Source organism: Athene noctua, chromosome 2 (assembly GCF_965140245.1).
Source record: "Athene noctua chromosome 2, bAthNoc1.hap1.1, whole genome shotgun sequence".
In the NCBI taxonomy this organism is placed as follows: domain Eukaryota; kingdom Metazoa; phylum Chordata; class Aves; order Strigiformes; family Strigidae; genus Athene; species Athene noctua.
The window spans coordinates 72,650,724-72,677,069 of NC_134038.1; the positions used below are offsets into that span (position 1 = coordinate 72,650,724).

General features: G+C 42.0%; 1 protein-coding gene across 5 annotated transcripts in view; it reads left to right on the plus strand.

Annotated features, from left to right (window-relative positions):
• Nucleotides 1-25,901, plus strand: part of TMEM245 (transmembrane protein 245) — a 122,468-nt gene extending 96,567 nt beyond the window's left edge. For 4 of the 5 annotated variants that reach the window (XM_074899420.1, XM_074899422.1, XM_074899421.1 and 1 more), the window contains 4 exons: nt 17,006-17,106; nt 18,502-18,676; nt 21,377-21,571; nt 22,558-25,901. In XM_074899420.1, coding sequence (XP_074755521.1) covers nt 17,006-17,106; nt 18,502-18,676; nt 21,377-21,571; nt 22,558-22,603 — 517 coding nt within the window. In that variant the 3' untranslated portion in view covers nt 22,604-25,901. The remainder of the gene's footprint in view (nt 1-17,005; nt 17,107-18,501; nt 18,677-21,376; nt 21,572-22,557) is intronic. The other variant, XM_074899424.1, reaches the window with a different exon arrangement.
• The last annotated feature ends 445 nt before the right edge of the window (nt 25,902-26,346 follow it).

Here is a 26,346-nt window from a genome sequence, read left to right on the forward strand (position 1 = left end):
AGGTGGGCAGGCACCCGCGTCGCTGCTCTGGATGCTCCCTGGCAGGCAGACACGCTTGGGATCCAGGCTGTTCTCCCGTGGGTCTGCAGGCAGGCGCCTCTTGCGGTCAGTCCGAGAAGAAAGGTCATTCACGTCCATGGCACCAGGCGTGACGTTCCTCCTCCGCTGATTGTCGTCCTGATTCAGGCTGCTGGGAGGTGCCTTTCTCTTTGCCCGTGATGGCGGTAACCTTCTCTCTGCTGTCACTGATGAAGGTGGGCAGGCACCTGCCTCACTGCCCTGGATGCTCCCTGGCAGGCAGACACGCTTGGGCTCCAGGCTGTTCTCCCGTGGGTCTGCAGGCAGGCGCCTCTTGCGGTCAGTCCGAGAAGAAATGTCATTCACATCCATGGCACCAGGCGTGACGTTCCTCCTCCGCTGATTGTCGTCCTGATTCAGGCTGCTGGGAGGTGCCTTTCTCTTTGCCCGTGATGGCGGTAACCTTCTCTCTGCTGTCACTGATGAAGGTGGGCAGGCACCTGCCTCGCTGCCCTGGATGCTCCCTGGCAGGCAGACACGCTTGGGCTCCGGGCTGTTCTCCCGTGGGTCTGCAGGCAGGCGCCTCTTGCGGTCAGTCCGAGAAGAAATGTCATTCACGTCCATGGCACCAGGCGTGACGTTCCTCCTCCGCTGATTGTCGTCCTCATTCAGGCTGCTGGGAGGTGCCTTTCTCTTTGCCCGTGGTGGCAGTAATCTTCTCTTTGCTTTCTCACGCGAAGGTGGGCAGGCACCCGCCTCGCTGCCCTGGATGCTCCCTGGCAGGCAGACACGCTTGGGCTCCGGGCTGTTCTCCCGTGGGTCTGCAGGGAGGCGCCTCTTGCGGACAGTCCGAGGAGCAAGGTCATTCACGCCCATGGCACTAGGGGTGATGTTTCTCCTCTTCCTCCTCCGCTGATTGCCCTCCTGATTCAGGCTGCTGGGAGTTGTCTTCCTGTCTGTCGGTGGTGGGAGTGATCTCTGTGCTGTCCCACGCCAAGGTAGGCAGCCACCCGCCTCGATGCTCCGGCTCCTCTTCCTTCCAGTTATGCCTGGCTTCTGAGCGCCTGGAAGCTCGGCAACCTGTGGGCCAGCTGCAGGGTCCCTGTTTTTATAGGGCCGGAACAAAAGGGTGTTTGTGACGTCACCAGGCCATTGTGATGTCGATTGTGGCGGCGGCCAGTGGGTGTGTGGCAACTGTGGCAGGTTTGGGCGTGGTGGGCCTGTGGTCTGAGAGATGCCCAAATGTGGGAGAAGGAGAGTCGCAGGGGCTGAGGGTCCTCTTCCTGGGGCTCACTCCGCCTGCCATGATGCTTGTCCAAGAGAAAGGCTGCCCCTTGGGCACAGGGACTGCCCTCCTCCACGTCCCATCGTAAGCCCTGGGCTCCAGCCCCCTCCTCATCCCGTGCCAGGGTTCCCTTCAATGAGATGGTGGCAACCATGTTGCGGGAGGGTCGGGGGTCCTCAGCAACCCTCCACTGAGCCAATGCCCTGTAAGCGGCACAGTCCCCTGTGCTTGGCAGTGGCTGAGAGGGGGCAAAACATGAAGACATCCCACCGGCGGGGAAGGGAGATCCAGCCGGCCTGCGCAAGGTCTGACAGCTCTCTGTAGAGAACTGCTGATTGCCACTTGTTGCGTGGACTCTTCTTCCCCATCCCCTGGCTCCGCTCTGGAGCGTGGAGAGGTGCCATTTCACGTACGCGGAGCTCTGAAGGAGAAGGGGACGAGAGGGCCTGGTGTCCTTTGAGCTGCTGTGCCAGGACAATGCAAGGAGCCTGCTGGAGGCCACTGAGGGAGGACCCTGGGGAAGGCAGGACAGGTTATGTTCAAAGACCCGCAGAAGCACAAAGGTTGGGAGAGGCACTTGGAGGTCTCCAGTCCAAGCTCCTTCTCAGAGCAGCTCCAGTTGCATCCCGTTGCTTGGGTCTCTGTTCAGCCGTGTTTAGATGCTCTCAAGGACGGATGCTCCACAGCCCCTGTGGGGCCTCTGCGCCATGTCTGAGCAGCTTCACGGTGACAGTCTTCCTTTCACCTAGCTGGGATTGCTCCTAGGCCTAGTGCTGCTTGTTCAACTGGAGTCACCAGTCAGGTCCACCCGTGAGCATTTCTTCTCTTCTTGATGCAGACCAGAGGAAGCTGCCTTTGCCTGCCCTTGTACACCCCTCCCCATCTCAAAGGCTTTGGGCTGGGCTCACAACAACTCTTTCCTGGACTGTGGAGACCAGGAGGGGACAGAGGAGCCCAGATGATGTTGCTGAAGTGCCAGATAAGAGAGGAGGCATGCTTATTGGGGTTTTTTGGTGGTTGTTTCACTGTTTAATGGTTTATTGGCTAGTCTTGAAAAGAACACCTAATAAAGTAGCTAGAAGGGACCTTAAGGATGAGGTCCAGCACTTCTTCCTGGCAGCACTGCAGTTTTCTGCTTTTCCAAAGCAACAACTGTCTCTCTGATGTCTTTGCACGATCCGTTGCTACTCTTTGTGCACTGCCATGGAGTACACTGCCGTGGAATGCCTGGCTTCATCTTCAAGAAGCTCTTGGTCTTCTAAGAGCTTAGACAGTCAGAGTAGAGGGAGAGATGCAAAGAACGCCTTTGCTCAGGGTGGAGCTTCTCAGCCTGGAAGTGCAATTCAGCCTTTCTAGGCTTCTCCTTGGGACCGGGAGGTAAGGGGTAGTGCAAGGGCTGGCCTGTTGCTGGTTTGGTCTTTCCAGATGTTGTGAATGTGATTCTGTTTGTAGGCTGGGCATTTGCCTTTGGCCCAGGTATCTGCCCTTGATGGAGTTGTCCCAGTTCTCACAGGTAAATCCTGCTGGCCTCCAAGCCATCCTCCAGAAGGGGACTGAGAGTATTTGGCCTACAGAACAAAGGCAGTTTTGCAAACTGTTCATCTATCAGTTTTCCCAATTTTGAGTCATTTTCATGATGAAAACGCCCCAATTGTTTTAGAGGAAGCATTTGTGCGTGTTTTGTGGCCATATACTGCCTTTGCTCCTCCTGGCCCGTAGTCGCACCTTGGGGAAGGCAGCATTTAATCTGCAAGGGGAGAGGGAAGGTCAGTATTTGTGTGAGGATTCCATAAAAAGCCTGGGAGGAAGATCACTACCAAAGGCATGTGTGACCGCAGGATTTTCTGACTGATGTATGAAGTACTGGTGCTAGTTCAAATAAGGCAACTAAATCAAAATTCACAGTGCCAAATTCCGTGCTGGAATTTTGTCAGCCATTGCCTGCAAAGGAGGTGGGAAATAAAAACTTAGGAAAATGGTAATAATCCTGAATACTGCTAATGCCTCAGTAGGACAAAAGCTTCTGTTCTCAAAGAGGTTTGGTCTTTTGTACCCAGTTGGTGTCTCATCCCACACAGTGGGTTACGAGGGGTTACGAAATCTTTCAAATTCCCCAAGAGCCTGCCTACCTACCGGTGGCAGAGCCGGTCTCTGCTCAGCAGAGCCGCAGGGCAGGCCAAGTCACCACAGTGATTCAGAGAACAATTGTGCTGGTGACTTTATTAACTGACCACTTGTCCTGGTTCAGCTAGGATAGGGTTAAGTTTCCCCAGGAGGGAGAAGGGATCTCCAGCCGGGTTATTCATACCATGCTGCCGTCAGGTCCGGCGCGGCAGCACGAGAAGCTTTCCTTTGTGGCTTTGTTCGCGGGAAGCACGCGGAGCTGTATCCATTGCGGTATTTCTCTCTATATCTTGTTTACCTATACTATTTCTCTGTTTATCTTTTGTCTTGTTTACTGTTATTACTGTTTGTTGTTGTTGTTATCGCTATTGTTGTTGTTCAGATTGCTTAATACACTGTTGTATTAAATGTCTTCTTATTTTAACCTGGGGTTTGTGCCCTACTTGTGTCCGAGGGTGGGGGAGGGACAATGGCAGCGTGGTCTCCGCTCCCTGTAGGGCTTAAAATTATCACACCACTCCAGTGAGTGAATGGAGTCAGTTTGGGAACAGTTGACTGGTAACCGTCTGGTAACGAATAAAGGCACTTTGTCAATGAGAGTATTTTCCTGATAAGCTGTCAATAATCAACTGATCACAATTCAACTTTTACAGAAGTTATACATGTGAGTATTTTTAAAACAGAGTTCAGAGCGAGGTAAGAGAGATAGAGAGGAGGAGGAGGAGGAGGAGGGTGTTCTAGGAAATAGTGGAAATAGCCATCCCTGGTTCCCATGTTGTCGCAGAGTAGCCAATTTGGTCTGGATGTGGTGGGTCAACAAGGCCACACGTGGGGTATTACCTTTATATAGCCGTTCTTACGCATGTGCACTAGGTTGTTCCAGAAGGTTCTCATTTTCTCCTGCTTGTACCTGTGCAATTAGGCAAGTTCTGTCTCTGGGTAACAACAAGAGGGGGGAGGCAGAAAGAAACAGCTCAGCGCCCCAGCTCTGCAGAGCTCGCTTCTCTCCTCCCCCACCCGGCGTCCCACTCAAGTTGTTTAAGACATCTTACTTCTGAACAATTTGCAATTTTTGAACAGTTTTTGACAGCTGGTTTATCTGTTCCTCTTTTTCTTTAGTTTATAATCAATTGCAGGTCTCTCTCGCTCCCATTTTAACATTCTTGGTGCGGCCAACCTTCAGTACTCTTTCTTGACAAATGCTTCATTTGCCCTTTGCCTTTTGTACCTCCTGCAATTCTGTCCCTTTTTCTCTTTTCTATATTTCTGGTTTTCCACATTACGTAAGTGGATATCGGCACAAAAATGTGATGAATTATGAAGGTAGCGTAGCACCTTCATCACGTTCAAGAGTCTCCCTTGTCTGGTAGTGGTGTTATTAACCTGTGACTGTAGTAAATACATGATTTCCTGACATGGAAGCTACTACAAGTCAGCTACAGGAGCCAATGGAGAAAGGGCAGTAGGAAGGGGACTGGCGACTGCCAGAAGGGTTATGCCACAGTAGGCCGAGCTGCAGGAATTCTTTCGGAGGCAGTCTCAGATAGGGTTAGGGAGGTGACTTGCTTTTAGAAATGTGAGAACCACTTGGACTCATTTATTGACCTGCATATATTGGTGTGAGATTTGCTTTGTTCAGGAAGGTTCTGTAAAGTCAAGTTAGTCCTAAGTCACCTACCTCATTGCATAAGTAGGAAAATTAGGTCCCTTACCCCGGAAACTGGGAGGTGGCTCTTGTCTGGATTTTTTTTTTTTTTTTTTCCCCCTGAATGGATGAAGCAGCAATTCTCCAGTTCACAGGTCTCCAAAGTAGTAGCATGCACACCTTTGCCTGAACCATTTACCTTTCCCTGAGCAGCATGTTGTTCTCTTCCTGAATGCACCATACCCTTCTTCCCTGAAGTTCCCATTCTGCTTGCTCTGGTGGAGATATTGCACATTACTAAGTTGCACGTTGTCACGGCCTCAGTGCAATTTAGTGTGTGCGATACTTTCACACGAGTGCATGCACACGGGTATGGCTGTGGCTTAAAGTTACTGCAGCTTTCAATTTTGGTGGGGCCTAATTACGTTGTGAAATGGTCTTTAACCCAGATCAGTTATTTTGAGCGATGCCTTGAAACACGTGTTAGTGGAAGTCTGTTCTGTAATGCCAGGAAGATGAGTACTGCTTGTTTTCCGTTTGAGAAGGGTTATCATTATTTGCTTCATTTTCTTCATTTGCCACCTACACCTCCAATTGGATCGGATTTTTCATTGGTTCCCACTTACTTAAAATACTAGATGTCTCCAAAGAGGAAACAGCAATCATATCCCTAACTGAAATTGGCCAGAAAGTCAAAGAGAGATTTGATAGGAAGAAAACCTACAGTGCCTTAATGGCTGCGATAGGTTCTTACTGGTTTTTCAACTTCTGTTTTCTAATATTTAAAGATCTGAAATGAGCTACCATGCAAAGAAAGAAAGAAGCTCAGCTGTTCAAGCATCTAGCTGGTTTGCTGTGGCATCCTGGCAGTAATGATGGAGAAAATGAGACGGTGATACAATTCCCACAGAAAACAATAATCTTCCAGCATGTAAAACTAATGCTTAGGCAAAGCAAAACGTGTGATCTTGTTTATTTTACTGCAACATTAATAATGTCTTTTAGATTAATTTTTCAAAGATAACAGTTAACTGATTATGTTTTGACTGGTTTTTTGCATGCAACATGCGTCCTTTAGTAGCAGGAGTATCTCTTACAGAAACCTCTTTTGTCACAGGAATGCATTTAACAGGACCTTACTGAAACTTTACAACCTCTACTTATGGTATACGTTACAAGATGGGAATAGAATTGAAAAGGAGTCTGTCTGAATTAAATAAGTAATTTCCTAGTCTAAAACTGGGAATAACAGATACTTTTTTTAAAATGACATGGAGGAAAGGGAAGCTTTGGTTGAGTTACTGAAAAAATAAGTAGAATATAGTCTGTAACTCCAGAAGAGATGCTGCCATTGTTTCGGTACTTTTGCAGAACCAAACTGACAGTAACTGTAACCAGGTTATCCTAGTGGGATATATAGTAGTATTTATTGGCTGATTGTTTTTGTAGCAATAACGACATGACGTGCTCCTACCGCTATTTTAGTCTTTAATATTCTCCTAGATTAAAAAAAAAAAAAAATTATCTTCACCTGTATTTCCTTTTTCTTTTGTATTGAAAATCCTTGTTCTTCATAAACACAGCTTTCTATATATTGCTTTACGTACGCAGGATTTTAAGAAGTTATTCAAAGAATAATTCAAAGAAAAACAGATATTGAAAGAAAATTTCAGAAAACAGTTGATTTGCTCATGCTTAATCTTTGCTCTTTTTCCAAATTTACCTGAAACTCTGAGAAAAGGTTCATGCCTGTACACACATGGTTTGGGTCAAGCATGCCACAGAGTCTACAGGAATTTTTGCAGTTGACTATCCCTAATTCACGAGATTATGCAAGTGCATAATGTGATGCTGAAACAAACAGTCCTGTTCTCTGTGCCATGCAAACTGGTAGAGCGTTATTTTCTAACACGTTGATGAGTTATTGGGGGCTTCCTTGTGTTCTAGCAGGCACTGCCAGTATTCTGCCATTTGCTTCTTTCATATTCCAGATGGCACATTCTGTATGTTCTAACAGCAGTTTCTCTTAGAGCACTTTTGTAGACTGTAATTCTGTGACTGTCCAGTTTGTTTAAGACCGAAGGGATCTGTAACACGTAGAGAATGTGGGTTAGTGTGCGTGCGTGTGCTTGCACACGTTTTAACACGTAAGCAGATTAGCACCTTAGCATACGGCATTTACGCAATTCTGTATATACTTTGCTTTTCCTACAGCACCAGCTTTTTTAAACAGTTATTTGTATGTCAGATCTTGTCTTTATTTGAATTAAAGCTTAGCTGGTCTGTGACATCACCGACTGTAGCAGTTAAAACAGTTACACTTACTTGCATCTGGGATTCAGCTCAGCCAGGTAGTTCTTCTCTTTGCTTCTAAGGCAGGCCTAGTAGCTAACTGAGAGGGGTGGAAGGACAAGCATTGCTGAAAGAATTGCTACATTTATAGGGAAGAGATCTTCGTCAGGCACTTGTAAGAATAAAGGGATAGGAGAATTATTTTTACTGTAACATATTGCAGGATTCTATGCTTGCATATCTAATATTTTCTAATGTACTTAAGGTTGCAGTCTATATTATTATAAACTTGGTTAGATTTCTGCTGCTTAAAGTGCAGATTTATCGTAACGTAAGAAGACAGCCTGAAGCCTGATACAAGACTTGAGGATTTCCTGATGTTTCAAAGATTTTACATCACAGCTTTCAGTTTTTGCATTTTTGTCATATGAGTTCAAATTATAAGGTCAATCCATTATTCTCTCCACCCACGTAAGTGATCAGAATGCCCTCTTCTCTGTGCTTGTGATTCATAATTTGATAATAGCAATAATCTGAGCAGACTAGGAGTTTCTTAATATAGGGCTGCAATGGATCCCAAGCTTTGAGTCCAGCTAGCTGTTGCTCTCGTTCGTGAACGTTTTAAGCTAAAATGGAGACCTAAAAGAATTACATCCTTACAAGAGGTGTGGCGAATGAATGTCCAATGGACAGTGCCAGTGCACGCTAACAGCTAAGAAAGGCTTGAGTAAGGCTAAAGGGAAGACTGACTGCATAGCTGAACAGCAAAGTAACAAAGGCCAAGGACATGAGAAACTGTCCGTTAAAAAGCTGAAGCTTTTTAGCTAAATAAAGAAAAGGATCATAAACTTTAGCAGATAGAAATAGGCCTAAAGGAGGCAGGGCCTGGGAGGGTTTGACCCATATGCTCAGAGCTCGATGAAAGAAAGAAATTGACTCAACAGTAAAGGGTTTTTTTACTGTTAGGCAGGTATTTATTCTTTATTAGCAGCGCTGAGGTTGCCCTGGGGATTCTCCACCATAAGGACTCCCAAGAACTAGCAAGGGACGTTTACATACACACAAATCATACATATTTGTTAGATTTCCTGGAAAGGGGCGTCTTATGATAATGAGTTCCCGGTATTCATTTACACATAGTCCGAGCATGCGTAGTAAAAGTAGAGTGAGGGTCTTTGGTGGTCGAGGGAAGAAGTAAGTAGTCTTCTTCACAGTGTTCCACTAGTTGACCTTCTTTCCAGAGCGTGAGCTGTGAAGTAAAGTCCAGGTGCCGCCTTCCTAAATTAGCAAAATTGTCCTCCCTAGATGGGATATCTCTGTCCTTCTGTTCAAGTCCCCCTTATCTTAGGTTGCCCATTCTAGGCGTTGCCCATGTGTCCATTGAAGGCTTTGAGTCTGCTGTCAGTGTGTTATACAGGGAGCATTTTACTTTTGTCTAAACAGACAAAGAGGCCTAGGAAAATGGTCAAGGAGTCCTTGGGAAACAAACACAAGGAAAACTTTCATGGATCACAGTTCAGTCTTAATCAGTGATTGTCAGAAATGGATTTGTTTGAGCCCTTTCTTCCACAAAATGCTGTTAAGCCAAAATGCCATTTTTCATATGCAGCAGGAGAGCAAGAAGCACTCAGGGGGGCTGAGGGATGACAAGGAGTACTCAGCAACAAGGCTGCTGCAGGCTGTTGCAGGGAGGTGGAACACTGATGCTGTGTTGTTTGTTGCAGTGAAGGGAAGTGGAGGGTGTCACATGGTAAATCCTTTCTTAAGGGTGAGCTGCAGCAGAATCTCTCAGAAATTACGGTGACTGTAGAAGAGGCTGCAGAAGAAACAGACAAAATGAGCAATAGCACATTGCTGAGAGTGGATGATATTAATTCACCAAACAAAACTCAAGGGCTAAGTAAATTTTTTTTCAAAAGTGCTCCAGGGAACCCAGTAAGTACACACTGGACATCAGTACTGTGCAGCTTAGCAGGAACTACTTACTTGGGGACATACCAGCGCCTGGTGGATATGATTTAGTTGCACAGAATCAGTGGAGTTTTCACAGAGAGGAGTTCTGCCTTACTCCTCATACATTTTGAAGTGGTCAGCAAGCAAGACCATTAATAATTTTTTCTGGCTACTGTGTTCTGAAGTTTCATAAAGGCTTTTTACGGCATCTCTTTCCAAAGACTCTCCAGGAAATTTGGTAGTGATGAGATAATAGAGAAGGTTTTTGCATGGGTAATTAATCGGTTAAAAAGACAAGAAACAGGGGGCAGGAGTAGATGATGGTGTTGGGGTTTTAGATTCTAGACAAACTCAGAAGAGAGCAGTGTCTGGGGAATAAAATGATTGTGTAGAATAAAATGATTGTGCAGAATAAAATGTAGTGTAGATGAACGTGATGCATGCGGGTGAAAACCAGTCCTACCTTCATGCATAAACTGCTGGCTTCTCTGCTGACTCTCACCACTTGGGAGCTACATTTTCAGGTAGGCGTGCTAGCTAAGTGCTTGGTAATACTTAGAGATCGGCCAGGCCTATCAAACATTGAGATTTGTTACAACAGACATAGACAACAGAAATGCAGAATGTTACTCCCATTGAATCTAGGGTTTGCCTGTACCCTGAATTATTGTGCGCTGTTCTGGTTCCTTCATCTTGGAAAGCTAGGAGGGCAACAGGACTCATTCAAGGAATGAAGGTATGCATCTGTTTCTGTATAAGGAATGACTGAGCTGGTTTGGACTCTTTAGCCTGGGAAAAGGAAGTTACACATCCTTTGAGGTTTGCAAAATGAGAAGCAGGGTGAAAAGGATGACTGGGGTTGGACTGCTCACGGTCTCTTCCAACATAAAATCTTGGGATCGTCAAAAAGGAAGCAGGCAGTTTCCAAAAATAAGGAAGGTATGTTGGTTCATGTGACAGGCAGTAGGCGTGGGGAAGGTCTTGCCAAAGAATGTTGGAGTTGGAGCAACTTGGAGGATTGGACAGGGCTGAGCATCGATATTAACTGAGGATTCCTAAATAGATGGCTTTCATCAGGTTCATGATATCCCCTGAGGTGGAAATAGAGACTGGAAGAATGTTCAGGGGGATTGTTACATACATTTGTCCTATTTCTTTTTTCCCCTTAGCGTCTGCTTCTGTCCTCTACCGGAGGTAGGATGCTGGCTAGACAGACCTTTGGTTTCAGACCAAAGTTTGGCTTTTTATATGTTATGTTCCAAGATCCGTTTTAAGAATAGTAAGCAATTAGTAAGCATGGTGGTCTGCTCATGATAAAAATGTGGAAATGTTAGGATTATTTCATTCAGAAATAGCTAATGCTTTCAAATGTGCTTCTCAGAAGACAAACTGTGAGTTTATGTGGTATATGTGACTAAACCAGGCCCAAATAGTCGTTAAAAATAATTATGAATATGACAACTAGGAAAATGTTGCAAAGAAATATTCAGATGTAGAATTTCTTAGAAGTTGGGTTCCATGTTAATTGTTCTTTTTCAGAGAATGTAGATGTTTCTCTGTTAGAGAAGGAAGTCTGTTTGCTGCTGTGTCCCTTGGCCTAGTTGCCACTGTTTAAAAGTCTGAAGTTTTGATACAGTCACTGGAGCCCTGTCCAGCTTTGAGAGGTGCAACATTTGCATCAGTTACACCATCTCAAGGACCTATGCTTTGTTCAAGACTATATCACTTTATCTGATTAGCATCATTACTAGCCTCCATATGTCGAGGCTGTTAGCTGTCTTTGTTCAGTTGGATCATTCCTAAGGAGAAATTAATTTCAACAGCAAAACTGGTGAAATCTTGTCATAGAGTTGTCTCTGAAAAGCATTTGCATATTCATATTGTTCCTGAGATGATCCTACTCTGTCAAGAAACACTGCTGTTTCTGCTTTATTCATAGCTGGAATATATTTTAGTGCTCTTCGCTTATTTTCATGTGTAATTTGAAACTGAAAAATAATGAGGGTCTTTATATTCCTAAAAGAACAGATCCCTTAAAGAGAGTCAAAGAACAGCTTAGGAGGTTGTTTTTTTTTTTCCAAAGGACTGCTTTGAATCATTTCATTCTTCAGTGTTCTCCCACTGATCACTTGAAATTTGGGGATTACTGTAGAAGAATCCTTCACTCGTTTTTAAGACAATAGCTGTCCTTTGATTGTCAGTGGTAGTTCGTCTTTTGCAACGGATCTTGGTGATGTCTGAAGGGAGAAAATGAGTTACTTGTAGTTATGGTGACAGCGGCTGTTAGTTTCAGCTGGGATAAGACAGCACTATTGTGCAAAGAAGTTTTCCTGCCCTCCAGCTGCGAAGGTGTTGGCTTCTTTCCTGATGGGAACGCAGAGATTTATGCCACTGCTCTGTGAGTTGGATAAGGAATAGAGCGTTGAGCTAGTTAGTTAAAACTAACCCCGCAAAAAAATCGTTAGCTCAATTCATTGCAAAAACGGTCGTACAAGAGACTCTGTTGGCACGTAGATGGAGGAAAGGTGGTCTGGGGCAGAAATGAATACTTGAGAACAGGTGAATGGAAGGGGCTCTGCTCTTGTGGCAGTTCTGAGTTAACCTGATTTGAAATGAATTGTGAAACTGTGCTGTTAAGTTTGGAATGCATTGCATTTGCTTTTATACCTTGAAGCCTCTACTTTAAAGATGCAAAAGTGGTGTTCTCAAAAGAAATTGAGTAGCTGGAGTTTCTTAAATCATCATTTTGAATGTCAGCTCTGTATACGGGAAGATTTTGCAACAAAGATACAGTACAATCCTTGTAATGTCTACTTAAGAGAGTACGGGAAAATACCAAACAGCAGTGGCGGAAAGAAGATGACGAAAGAGCGAAACTGTCTTTTTCAAATAGTATTTCTGGCTTAGGGTGTTCCTGTTATCAAACTTGCATTTTAATTGGATTGGAAACCACCGTATGGCTTGTAAAGTGTTTTGTAAGGTATTTAGGGAAATGCTAATTCTTGCAAACGTTTCCAAAGACAAATATGTCTGGTTTTTATTCTTACGCCTATTCAGCAGCCAGGGTCAGTATGGCTTCTCTACAAATTTAGCACAGTAACCAGAAAATCTCTCTTCTGAACTTATTATATGCTTACTCTAATCTTTCTGGAAACTCTAGTTCTCATCATTTCAGCCCATATGCTCTTTTCTCCAGTGCTCTGGGAAGAGAGAGATCTCAAATTAACTCTGAGGTCAAAAAATGAAGGCTCTGAATTGAAGCTTGAGGTATGTTCCGCATCTCAGGAGTCTTCACTTTTCAGTCTCTTTCCTTTCAACTGATTTTGTTGCAGCGTTAGGTTGAAATTTTTGAACTTTCACCATGTCACTAATGGCGAACGGACCTTACCTGCAGGCTCTGCAAAGCCAACCTGAATTCAGGTGGACATACATTTGACGTAAACTTCAGCAGAAGCAAAGGGGAAGCTATAGACTTTTAATGGCAAATCAGTAAAAGAGGAAAAAAAATCCACCAAACCCTACAAAACCCATAAAACGAAAAGGTGGCACTTTCCCTTGTGAAGTCTACAAGCAAATTCCCTGACTTTTCAGTGAAGTAGAAGGAACTTTAGCAAAAAAATATTTAGGTCAGCTATGCAGAAACATTTGACAATTTGACAGAAGTTTCTTCATTTTTAATCCGAATAATGTGAAGTATGACCCATGGCCTCTGACTTTTTTTTTTTTTTTTTTTTTGTTAATTTTACATGCTTTTCAAAGCTCAGTAAAATGGAATATGTATGTCTAAGTATGCCTTACCCCGTATTGCCATGAAGTGCTCATAAATTACACATTGCAGATGACAGCTCTTGCAGGTAAAGTGGTTCATCCAGATACAGTGCCGAAGTGAGACATGAGCAGCGATCGGATTTTCTGATTTCTGAAACATACAATTACTCTTGTATAGGAAAGGAAGCTGTATCTATGCCAGTAACGTATTAAGAGATGAAATTAATTTACTGTCATAATTTCACCAGGAAGGTCTGCATTATAGAGATGGTAATAAATTCCTTCAGCATTTGCACTGTCATACCACATCACCTTTAAGATCTGTTATCACAGATGCACAATAGCTGAAGCATACTGTTGGCGAAGATTGTGGTTAGTGGTTTTGGCATTATTTTAGCTGCCTTAACAGTGAAGTCGAATGGATATGAACTGCTAGAGAGTTTTAAGATATGATTCTTAGTTTTTCTGGCAGAAGTAACAAACATGAGTCCAGAGACTTCAGAGTTCTTCAGGGCCAACACTCGCCACAAAGTAGGGTCCCCTGTGCTTCTTTCTGACTAGCTGAGGCAGACACAAAGGAAGGAGAAGGAGAGGAGAATGAAATGAGGTACAGCCTCATCGTGCTTCCTGCTTGACCGCCGGCACCTCACAGCTTCTCAGCACGGTGTGATGCCTTCTCCTTTCAGCTTATCAGTTGTGCGTGCTAAATGCAAGGAGAGGTGCTGTACTGTTCTACAGTCTCTTAGAGGTGTATGTTATCCCCATCCCTGGAGGTGTGTAAGAGTCGGGTCGTCATAGCACTGAGGGATATGGTGTAGTTGGGAACTGTCAGTGTGAGGTTGATGGTTGGACTGGATGATCTGCAAGGTCTTTTCCAAGCTAGACAATTCTGTGATTCTGTGAAATATATTAATGTATCAACTTGCAGAATGGCATCAGACCAGGACATGCCTGTTGATCCATGATAACTTTTCTGTAATTCTGCTAGTGCATTTATAATGAGTGATGGATTTAACAGTGTAAAATGTTCTTATAAGCTGCATGACTACATCAGCAAAAGACATGGCGGAACTTGAGTTTAAATGTGAATAAAATTAATCTGAGTATAAAAATTATGCTTGTCTGAAATGTGAAAACTGTGTGAGTTGGAATGGGAGTTTTGGGTGCTTACGAATGCGAAACAGTTCTGCAGTTACAGGCTAACATAGTTAAATTCACAGCAATAAACTCTGCCTGTTGGAATAATTTTCCTGGGTTGTTGTCTTTCTTTTGGTTACTGTAATAAGATTGTCTTCCCTTCTTTTGTAGTCTCTGTGGGAAAATCTAAAATGACTGCTTATTTCAAGTGTCTTCTGTAGTTGTGGATGGATATTTTGATTTCAAGTGAAGTTGATACTTCAGATACCTGCCTCAAGCCAGAGGCCTGCCTCGCTTCCCGTCTACTGAAATGTAGTTTTCGGACATACTTACAGAAGTTGTTAAGATCTTGTTAATTTTACTATGGTACAGAAAACATCTTTATGGGAAAGATGAGGTGATATCTTAAGAACCGTTTTAAAATATATTTAACACCTGAGATTTATTTGTGTTATAGTTCCTGCTTGATTGATAGGAACAAGATTTACCTGGAGATTTAATTATAGCATGTGGAAATCTGGGTTTGCATAGGTACTATGAAATATTTAGATTTAATGCTTCCTTCTGACAAGTTGTTCTGGCTGTGTTGGGGTTGGAAGGAGCTGGCAAATTTCATTAGAAAGAGCTGAAAACTTTGTGTCACCAGTGAAGAGTTTCAGAAATTGTGAGATTCCTTCTTCATAGTGCAAATAGTGCATATAGTAGATTTCAGGTCTCAGATTTAAGAGAGTAACAAGGCTGAGAAGAAAGTACGAGTTTAGTGGGAGCAAATGTACCTTTAGTGCAACCGGGAGAAGTGATGGGGTTTTTTGTTGCACCCTTGTGATCACTGCAGTACAGATGACACTTCATCTCTCTAGCTGCCTGGAGGCTTCCATTGCCAAAGACCCTGTTGTAATTGTTCATGTTCTGAATTCTTAAAATCCAACCATTTTAATGTTAATAATTAATGTTACAGAAGTTCATCTAAACTGCAAAGTATCCACGCTCTTTTTACTGAGGCCACCATATATTTGTAAATATTCCTTCCCCTTCTTCATGCACCACATAATATTTGTCTGCCAAAGATTGGAGTTGTTATTTCAGGTCATTCTTTAAAGCTTGCTTTTTTGTATATTTTCCCTTTCTCTCTTTTTAGGGGGAGAATGGCTGACAACAGTTCCTAGTTAGTCTGTTAAGAGAATCTCACATTTTGATCAACAGTGTTGATGTGTGAGGTTTGTTATGAACTCTTAACTTCCAGTGAGTTTAAAATAAAATTCCAGTGAATTTTAAATAAAAGGTCATTTTGATTCAGCAGTCATTTGGGAATCTATGCATGCCTTTAGGTGGGAAAGGAAGGCAAATACATGGAAACTGCCCATGGAAATCATAATGAGGATGGTGCCCAAAGCAGCAAAAACTGGGAGTGTTGGAATTCTTGCTGGTATTTCAGAAGGGAAGATTCTACCTAGTAGCTGAATAGCAGCAAAGATTTATTTTCTGGAAGGCTTTATTGACTCAACAGAGGAAAGAAACTGTGCTTGTAGAGGCTTTAGTTTCAGAAAGGGCCGTTTTCTGTGCAGACTATGTTCCCCTTCAAAGTGCAGTGAAAACCTTTCCAGTAACCATCTGGCTCCATGATTTCAGTTGCATGTCTCCCTGTCCTCCGTTCCCACCTGCCGCAGTTCCCACAACTGCAAAGACAGAAGCAGCGTAACTAAAAGCATAAAATGTAAAATAGGAAGTTAACATCAGCAAAGTTTGCATTTATCTTTGCTAAGAGGGTGTGTGTGCCACCACTTCTGCTATGAGGTAGCTGGTAGGACTATTCTGAGGAGGGGAACTCAGGGATAGTTTGGTTACTCTCGATCCAAGCTAAAATAGTGGTTTCAGGAAACTTAACGTCTTTCTTAAATAAGGGTAAAAAACTGGCATAATCCAATGGTGAGATACACCAGTTTCAAAGTACAATTTTTGTGACTGTAGTCCTAAGGCACAGGTTTTCAGTTCATCTGTAGGATACTCCACGTGTGTAAGTGCGCTAGTGCTGTAAAAATGATGGAGCACTTAGGTGCCTGTTTGCTGTCTAGTGAAGCTGTGGTCACGCTTAAGAGAGAACTTTCTTTGTGACCAGCATGTTGGATGTAGATTCAACAGGACTGAATTAGATTGCCAGACTCTCTATTTGGTTTTTAGTAATATAACCTAGGAAGCAACTTAAGAGCTACGAATATAAAGATATTGAGGCTAAAATCCAGCAATGAATGTGAGGAGCTCAGTTCTTTTCATCCAGAAAGACATGTAAGTATGTAGCAAAGTAAGAGTTTAAGCAGCCGTTTTCACTTCACAGATCAGTGGTTTTAGTCTGATGGGAATGAGCAGGTACGGAAAGGTAAGCAGATGAAGAAACTGAATGAACAGGTAGAAGTGGAAAGGGGCAAAGAAAAAGTAGTTTGTACATGGAATGGTACTGCTTCCCATAGATAAAAGGTTATTTTTGATAGAGTATGTGGTCGGATGCTTGAGCAGTTTCTTGCAGGGAGTGTATACCTGGAACCCATTGTACAGCAAAGAACAGTCTGGGGGTTTTGTGTCTAATGCCTTCAATGACAGATGTGATAGCTGCTTTTCTTTTTGTAGGGAACAAATGCATAAAAGGTTCAGTGTTACGTTTTGAGTTGTGTTCTTTGTGGCTGTATTGGGTCTTTGCAGGTTTTCAGGGTAGCTTGTGTATATCTTTATAGTTTCCAGAATCCTATTGCAACTAAAATTTGTTAACAGAGTTTCTTTGATTGTTTTAGAGGTGTATTTGACGCTTCCCTCAAAATGGCCGGGTTCTATGGACTCTACACTTGGCTGACTCATACTATATTTGGGATTAACATAGTCTTCATACCGTCTGGTAAGAATGTGAACAATTCTAATCTATTTATGGGCAATACTGCATAATTATTTATTGTACAAGATCAGTAGCATTAAATATTGCTGATAAGGTTAGTGTTGAGGTTATTTTTAGAGAGTGGCCATGGGTAGGGGGTGGAGAGAAGTCCCTGACTGCTGTCATGCCTCTGAGATTCAACTTCTTTTTTCACAGTGCATCCCCTGCCAGCTATTTTACTTCTCCTGACTGTTTCTTTTGCTGGATGGAATTCTTTCTCCCTTCTATTCAGTCCAGGTCTCTCCAGGTTTTAACTCCATTCTGCCTGCCTTGGCTTTTGTTTCTTCCATAGTTAACAGGTGCTGATTTCTCAAGATGCCTAAATGCAGGGAAATGTGGTATCAAGAAAATGCATGATAGAGGTGTGCTGCTCATTCTCAGGACTGTTGCCTGACTCTTACCTGCCACTGTTTTTCTGTTATTCTTTAACCTTAGCTGTGGAAATGGCTGAAGAGTTTTCACTGAAAAATCTTCTACCCTGTTCCTCTTTTGCCTCTCTTCCCCTAAAAAAACAACAAACAAACAACCCTAATTAAAAAAAATGTTGTACCTTCATGTATGAGGAAACAAAGGGGGAAGCTATAAAGCAACAAAACCCAATATAGTAGGAAATGACTGTATTGTCATGTGCAACTACCTTAAAGGCGTTGGTTGTCATTAGACAAGTAAAAGGTAATTGTTCTTTTTCTTTCAGCTACATGCAAAATCTTAAAAGTTTTTGCTTTCTGGTTAATGAGACCAAAAAAGAGGAAGGAAAAAAAAAAAAAGTATTTTTTGTATTGTGTTCATTCCTGTTGCGTTAAATTAGCACGACAGCAGTACTGCATGACTTTAGATTGCAAGGGGTGTTTGTACAATCGGAAGGGTATATGCCTGTGTGTACATGCGTGCACACAGAAATATGTAAGTCATGGATTTTATATTGGCCTGGTTTCTCACAGTGCTACCTACATTACTTTATGGCTGACTGCAGGAGATCTAGGAAGTTACAGTGAGACTTCTGCTTGTATGCTTTCTTGCACACAGTGCTAATTTGTAGTTACGTGAAAGTTTGAAATGTGCATGGTTGATATGACTTTAAATTTTTCTGAACTGGTGCCTCTCTTGGAAGTAACTCTTTATGACTGACAGTTGTTGAAGCTCTTCTGTATGGGAAAACGTGTTATTTTCTTTTTTTTTTCCTGAACAAGAGCTATAAAACACCAAGAGCCTTGCGTGGCACTTCTTCCGTGTCTTATTTACAACAGTTGATAAAAGAGGGACTACCAGCGTGGCAAAAGTGTCAGAATTTAACTGTAAATATATCTGTGAAATAGGTTTCTCTGGTCTTTTTCTCACCTCTGCTTCTGTGTGCTCCAGCATTAGCAGCAATCCTTGGAGCCGTGCCATTTCTGGGGACATACTGGGCAGCCATCCCTGCAGTCCTAGATTTGTGGCTTGTGCAAGGAGAGGGATGCAAAGCCATTTTGCTCTTGGTTTTTCACCTCTTGCCCACCTATTTTGTAGATACAGCAATTTATTCAGATATATCAGGGTAAGTACATGAAAGACTTTTTAACGTTAGCGTTGTAAAAATACTTCACGATCACTGATGCCTTTAATTAAACTTACTTTTCTGAAGTATGCAGAACAGTATCTTCAAGCGTAGGAATAGGTGTAGTGATACCACCTCGTAGTAAGAACTCTTACAAGCCTAAGTGCCTTTACTACCCCAGGCCTTTTTTCTGCGAATGTTGTCACTTTAGAGGTCTTGAGCTCGAATGTCTAGCATTTTTCTTTACACCACCTAATGTCAGATGATGCTGCAGAACAAACAAGAAACCCGTGGGCTAGCTAGGGACCTGAAAAAAACACTTTAATTTTTCTGAATGGATTGTGAGAGTTTTGAGGATTTTTTTTTTTTTTTTTTTTTTTTGAAGCCAGGCATTGTGTTACGTCACCATACCCCAGTGTAAAAATCTGTTGATGATGGATTGATCTTTCATCAGACAGATGAAATTGCAAAAACTGGAGGTAGGCTTCTACTGAGACAGTAGCCAGTGCTCTTTTCCCATTGGGGGAGTTAGGCACCGATTTCTTGAAAAATCTAGCGAGGTGTGTGGCAGCCCCTATTGACTTGAAATCTCTCCTGGTTTCAGCTTTGCACACAGAGAAGCAAATTCCAAACTGTGGAGACAAAGTCAACATTTGCAGTTGTTTCTGGAGTGTAACGGAAATGTGCGCTGACATTTTCTGCTGCTGAAATATCTAGTGAATCCCTTCATGCAGTTCAGACTAGAAGATAAAGCAGCACTGTTTAACGGAGCTGGCAAAGATCTGAACCATCCGGTTTCACATGTGCGAGACATACTCACAGCTATGTACAATATAAAGTTGTGCTCCGCTAGTTACTGCTTCAGTCTTGATCATCAGAAACAATCCCAGTAAACTGTTGGAATTGAGGACTTTGTGCTCCAGAATTAGTTACATGCTGGTACAAGTCCCTCATTTGTGCTGATTTTTATTGTAATAGAGTTAATGTAGAATAAGGACATTACGTTAGAAATTACTATTTTTGTACACCAAATATAATTAGACTGAACAGAGGGGACCTAATGATAATATGCACAATATTAATAATAATTTTCATAGACTGTGGCACTAGTTATTTTGTATGAATTAAAGCTAACAGGCCAAGTATAATCAAATTACCATTTATTTCCAGCAATAAATCAAGGATAAATTTAAGGCTAGTAGCTATTTAATCGGACAGTAATTCTTCTACTTCTTAGAATACATTTTTTGACTGTAGGGGATGCAGGCTCTGCTTACTGTCCTGAATATATATGCGTCAGGAATAGATTCTCTGACAGTGGTGCAAAATTGTATTCCCATTAAACAGAGCAGTAAGCATTTGCTCTTTTGCAGATGAGATTAAACCTGTTTGAAATAGCTATAACAAGGTTATGCAGGGTTTTCCAAATGCATTAAATGTATACTGTAGTCCTATTTCATCAGGTGAGCTGTTGTTTTAGTTTAGCAAACTAGCCAGAAGAACGTTTGAACTGCTACAAATGCTGGGAAAAAAAATCATTTCAAGTTTTAAAGGTTTAGAAATGAATCATGTACCTACCGCTGGAGAAACATAACACTTCAAGATCAAGTCTGTGCCCTGAGAAAAACAATCTGGCCCTACCAGTGGGTTAAATTTGGTCTAGGTAAGACATGGTTGAGGTGTCTATGATGTACTAGGTGATGTTTCATGGTCTCATTCCACACGCAGTTGGGATGAAGGCAATGACTACCAACGTTGAGCAGAAGTCAAGGTCATAGTAGAAATCTGGCAGAAAATGCCGGAGCTCTAAACGGACTAATTTTTATTCCATTACCTGCAGAATTTGGAGCAGCTTCCTGAAAATTGGGTGCTAAGTTTCAACTGTAGCTTTTCTCATATAGTTACATATTGCCATCGTTATTTCAGCTATAAAGATTAAGCACGATGAGTAGGTTTTGTGTAAATGCTGTTGACAGGATTCTTGTTGCGCACCCGAACTGAAACACGGAAAAGAAAACCAGCGTGGCTTACTCGCTGCCAGAACGGCTCTTATCAAAAGCTCCATTGGCCCCGACTTTCCAGTAGATACTAATATGTTCATAAGAATCTGGTTTTGTTTTTCATCTGAAAACATTAAAAGGCAATGATAACAAACACTCAGTCTGAGCAGTTGTTTTATAACAAATGAGAAGACATGACTATTTGTTTAAGGAATATATGCGAACTATTCTTTGAAAGGTGCAGTGCAAGTAGCTATCATCGTGTAAATTAACGTCTGTGCTCAGGGGCGCTCATACTACATGTTACTAGTTGTCTTAAAATTTAACTTCTTGACCCTAAAGCCTGAACAATCCTTGTAATCAGTCATCTTTCCATTTTTAAAATGGAAATGTTTTTCCCCTTGACTCCTTCAGGCATTCTTCAGCAGATGTCTATAAAGTAGCTCCTCCGTTGTTACCACTATAACCAGCATTATATGCTACAATACATTGTTTGATCTGTTGTGCAAATATAGCGCAGGATACAGCTAGGAATATTTGTGCAGCCAAACAGCAGCTCGTAGTGCTAATACGGGCATCTATAGCTAGCTATGTCATTTTCTAAGCTTAATAAAACTTCATGGTTAATTCACATTTCATAATTGATGGTATTGCTGGTTGTAATTAATTTAATTTTATTCTGCTTGTGCCATAACTCCAGAGGTGGTCATCCTTACCTGACAGGTCTTGCGGTAGCTGGTGGAGCGTATTACCTGGGACTAGAAGGAGCCATCATAGGACCAATTCTACTTTGTATACTTGTGGTTGCTTCCAACATATATAGTGCCATGTTGGTGAGTCCAACAAATTCAGTGCCCACTCCATCGCAAGCAGCGTGGCCATTGCAGATCTACCGGTAAGTTATAAATGTCTCACATCTGTGCATTCTGTTTTGACATGGATCAGTCTATGTATGCATAGGTATAGAGAACGGGTGAATGCGTTTTATATATGAGTGTGCATACATACCTCCCTGCGTACTGAAGTGTTTAGAGAGGATTCGGCTATCCTATATTCTAGAAATAAAAATGATGGCAAAGTAAAATACTCACTGCAACTTGTGAACTTGAAACGTTCATTTAATGTGTCTCAGGTTCTTACAGAAGGCTATTCCAGAAACTTCGCTTGAGGATACCTTTGTATCGTGTAATTTATATGCTGCTCTTATGCTAGGTGGTGTTTAAACATCCTTTTTTTTTCTGTGTAAAACTATTATTCATGGATGTCTAATAGTCAGTGTTCATTGACCTTGATAAGGGGCCTGCCTGCAAATATTGCCATTTCTGTGTGTTACTGTGCAATAATGCAAAATGTAAACATACTTGAATTTAAAACATGAGATAACATTGTATGTCATTATTCCTTTAGAATATGGTCTTGATTAATCTCTTTATTGAAGTTACCAAAGAAGGAATATAGAAATGTGTCTTTAAACTGTACAGTTAAGGAATAGGATGAATAAACTCCTAATTGAATACTTAATTAGAGCTGGGAATCTCATGGTGAAGTTATTAATGACAGTAGCCATTTTAATGTCTCTACTGTCTTGTTCAGTTACATAGGTTAGCTCATTATACATACATCTTAAAGAGGATTGTGCTTGTCAGAAATAATCCTTAGCTCCATTCACATGAATAATGTTGTCATTTTTCATATGGGTAACTTAGGAGAAAAACCACTAATTGGACCTGTTGGAGACTCTGACTTTCTGTCTATGCCATAGATAGAGCTTCCCACAGTACGCACAAAATCTGCCTGTGCGTTTGTCTCCTGTTCAATTTGTAGGAATCTCAGCAGATCTGAGTCTGTCTGTTGTTTTTTTTTCTCCTCCCTACCCCCCAGGTCATCTAGAGAGAGTCCTGAGGAGATGAAAATGTCTGCAGAGTGATGAAGGTGCTGTGCTGCGCCTATTCAACGTGAGAGAATGGCTATCTTCCGTCTTGAGCTCACAACAGCCATGGCCTTGTGTCCCTTTACAGCTGTGCCTAGGAGCAGCTCACAGGGAAGCATAGCTTGGGTTTGGAGAAACCACTTCTCGAACATCTGCTGGCCTTACATTACCGTGCACTTTGCCTCTTCAGGAAAGAATGTCTACTTCCCATGACTTTGCATACTAAGACACAGTTCAGCTGCCTTCTTGAAGACCTTGAAGACCTTCTGTCTTCATAAAAAGAATAGTTAAGGACAGGTATATCCACTGGAGTCGTCATCTAATCTGCTGAAATGGTTAACTCTACTTTTATTTATTGGGTTATTTGTCTCATTAAACTGTAGTAGCTTTAAAGAAAGCTAATTCAAAAATATTTATTCTCAGTTAATCTGGCAGCAAAAAAGCTGTAAACCACTTGTTGTTAAATGAAAGTAAAATATAATTATTTGCTGCTCCTCAAAGTATTTCTTTAGAGGCTTTGACCATCATCTGTAACTCATAATAACACTTAAATATTATCCTCTTACATGCACTGAAATTTAATGTTGTTGAAGACTGGTATTTCTAACATCTTCCTGAAGTTAGCAGACGTGCACATTGACAAGTGTGGACTTTACTCATACTGAAACAGGAGGCCTCATTTACATAGTTTAAATCTTGTCCTCATTTACAGTGAAGTCTGATAGTATTTTGCTCTTTACCCACCATCCCAGTGGACTCATCTTGTCAACTCAATTTAATCAAAGGCCTTAAGTGTTTTCAGGCAGAGGTAATGTACGATTGTCACTTCTACTTCCAGTAATGGAGATTGTTTAATGCTTGTTTTCAAATGCTGTGGCTGACTTCAGTTAATTATTTTAACAAATTTATTTCCAAAGAGGAAGGGGAGAGAGTATGGGTTTTGGTTTATGTTAAGTTTGTTTGGGGTTGTTGTTGGGTTTTCTTATTTTTTTCCCTGTAAGCCTCTGGCCAAATAACTTACTAAGACATAAGATATATCTTAATAATAAACTGAGTTCTTAACTTCCCAGAATGGTGTGTTGCCTAGGTCACAGCATCAAGCTCCTCTAGTGCTTTTCTTCCGTATGTAATTTTGCTTAAATTGAGTTTTGATGACATTTAAGGCCTTTTGTATTGATTGTAGAAATATTTTGCCACAATGGATCTTTATAAATGGATCCTTTTCTAAATAGGAAGTGGGTCTTTTTGTAGACATTTCATACTTGAACAGCTTTTCCACAAATACAGTGAGGCCCTGGGTACAAAGCAGCAGGTACACATGCTTAACCAAAGAACCACCTTTCAGTTTCTAGTAACTTCTCTTGAATTCATTTCAGAATTGATAATGAGTTATACAAAATTCAGGCATGCCTTGCACTTATTGCGCAATTCACCACTTGGAATAAAAATCTGTTCTTATCTAGGGATGAGGATATCTAAGACTTGCATACAGACAGCTCTTCCTAACATAGGTGTTTGTTTTACTGGATTGCAGAAGTGCTGATAGTTTGAGAAGGTTCTTAATTTCATGACATTGCATGTATTTTCACATTGTTTCTAAAATATATATTGCCATAGAAAGTGAGTGGAAGGTACTCTGATACCTACTAAGCAACAAGTCCTGCTATAGGTTTGCAATAAACAGGCTGCCTATTAAGACACAAGTAGCCAACTCATCAGATTCTCAAAATCAGCTGCTGCAATTTTACAGATGAAATTTTATGCTTAGACGGGGGGGGTTGAATATGCTGGTTTTAAACTTGCAGACTTGCAGGTATATGTTTGGAGGACAGACTCAAGTTTAACCTGGTGGTTTGACTCAAGTGCACTGAAATACGGAAACGTCCCATTTAACAGTTTAAATTCTGAAGGAGCTACACATCGGTTCCAACTAACTGAATAGGAAGGATGGATTGTTTGAACTAAATAACTGTCTTGTGTTTTCATTCCATTGGTTTTGTGGCTCACATAAAATCTTTAATGAAATACATTTTAATAATGGTTGCTGGCTAGGGTGGAGGATGACAGAGAGCCTGAATCTGTCCCTAAGAGTTCCTGCAACATCCTAACCAGCTGGAATGAGACCACCATGATACTAGGGACATTTCTTTACTATATTACTTATTTTAATTCACAGTTTTGCACTGAAATGTTGCCATCATAGCTTCTTGTAGACAGCATTTAACAAAGATTACTAGCAAGAAATATGCATCTTTAATGTATTCCCAGTTTTCCATTGCTCCTCTTTGCTCACTGGTCAAGACATTTCTATTTTCCACATTTGCTATCCCGGTTATTTCTCAGACCATCTTTCAGGTTCTTATGACACTCAATATAGTCATTTTAAAGAGTCATTATAAAGCATTCTTCTGTTTGTCTTTAAGTTTTCCTCCTCTCCCTCCCTCCTCACCTGACCTCCTCAGAAGAAAGAAGAGTGTCTGAAGATGAAAATTGTATTTCAGATAGTTACCTTCAATAATGGCAAATAGGTAACATCAACTGAGAAGATCTGTTGCTATTTTTAAATCTTCCTTTCCCAGTGTGAAGAGAAGGTATTTTGTGTAGAGAATTTATATCTGATGTAGTCTTGTTAGTTTGCCCTCCTTTGAAACGAGCCTTGATACGGATGCTTCCTGTTTCAAATTCAGCTAAGACTTGCCATGAAGAACCCTCCACAGCACAGTCTTTCTCAGTAAACGTAGCTCTTGCTGTACCTGATTGGGGAACCAACTGTATGGTTCAGTGGTAGTGCGGTAACAGTATATTGCCAAAAAGAAAATAAAAAGAAGAAACAAAACCTTCAATAATGCCTTTTTAAAATATGAAATATTCACTGAATTTCAGTATGGTTAAAAAAAAAAAAAGAAAAAACCCACCACCGTATGAAAAAGGATACCTTGATGCTTTTTTAGGGTTTGTCTTTAGTAACTATTTAATTACTAGTATAAATAGAATAACTTGTCCTTGCATATATAACAATCTATATTATTTTCTGAAAAGGCTCAGCCTCTTTAAGAACAGTTTACAGAAACACAGCATCACAAACTCATCAAGGTTGGAAAAGACCTTGAAGAAAATCCAGTCCAACCATTAACCTAACACTGACCGTTCCCAACTACACCATATCCCTCAGCGCTATGTCGACCCGACTCTTAAACACCTCCAGGGATGGGGACTCCACCACCTCCCTGGGCAGCCCATTCCAATGCCTCACAACCCATTCTGTACAGAAATGCTTCCTAATATCCAGTCTAAACCTTCCCTGGTGCAACTTGAGGCCATTCCCTCTTGTCCTATCACTTGTTACTTGGTTAAAGAGGCTCATCCCCAGCTCTCTGCAACCTCCTTTCAGGTAGCTGCAGAGGGCGATGAGGTCTCCCCTCAGCCTCCTCTTCTCCAGACTAAACACCCCCAGTTCCCTCAGCCGCTCCTCGTACGACCTGTGCTCCAGACCCTGCACCAGCTTTGTTGCCCTTCTCTGGACACGCTCGAGTCATTCAATGTCCTTTTCGGAGTGAGGGGCCGAAAACTGAACACAGGAATCGAGGGGCGGCCTCACCAGTGCCGAGGACAGGGGTCAGATCCCTTCCCTGTCCCTGCTGGCCACGCTATTGCTGACACAAGCCAGGATGCCATTGGCCTTCTTTGCCCCCTGGGCACACTGCTGGCTCCTGTTCAGCAGGCTGTCACTCAGCACCACC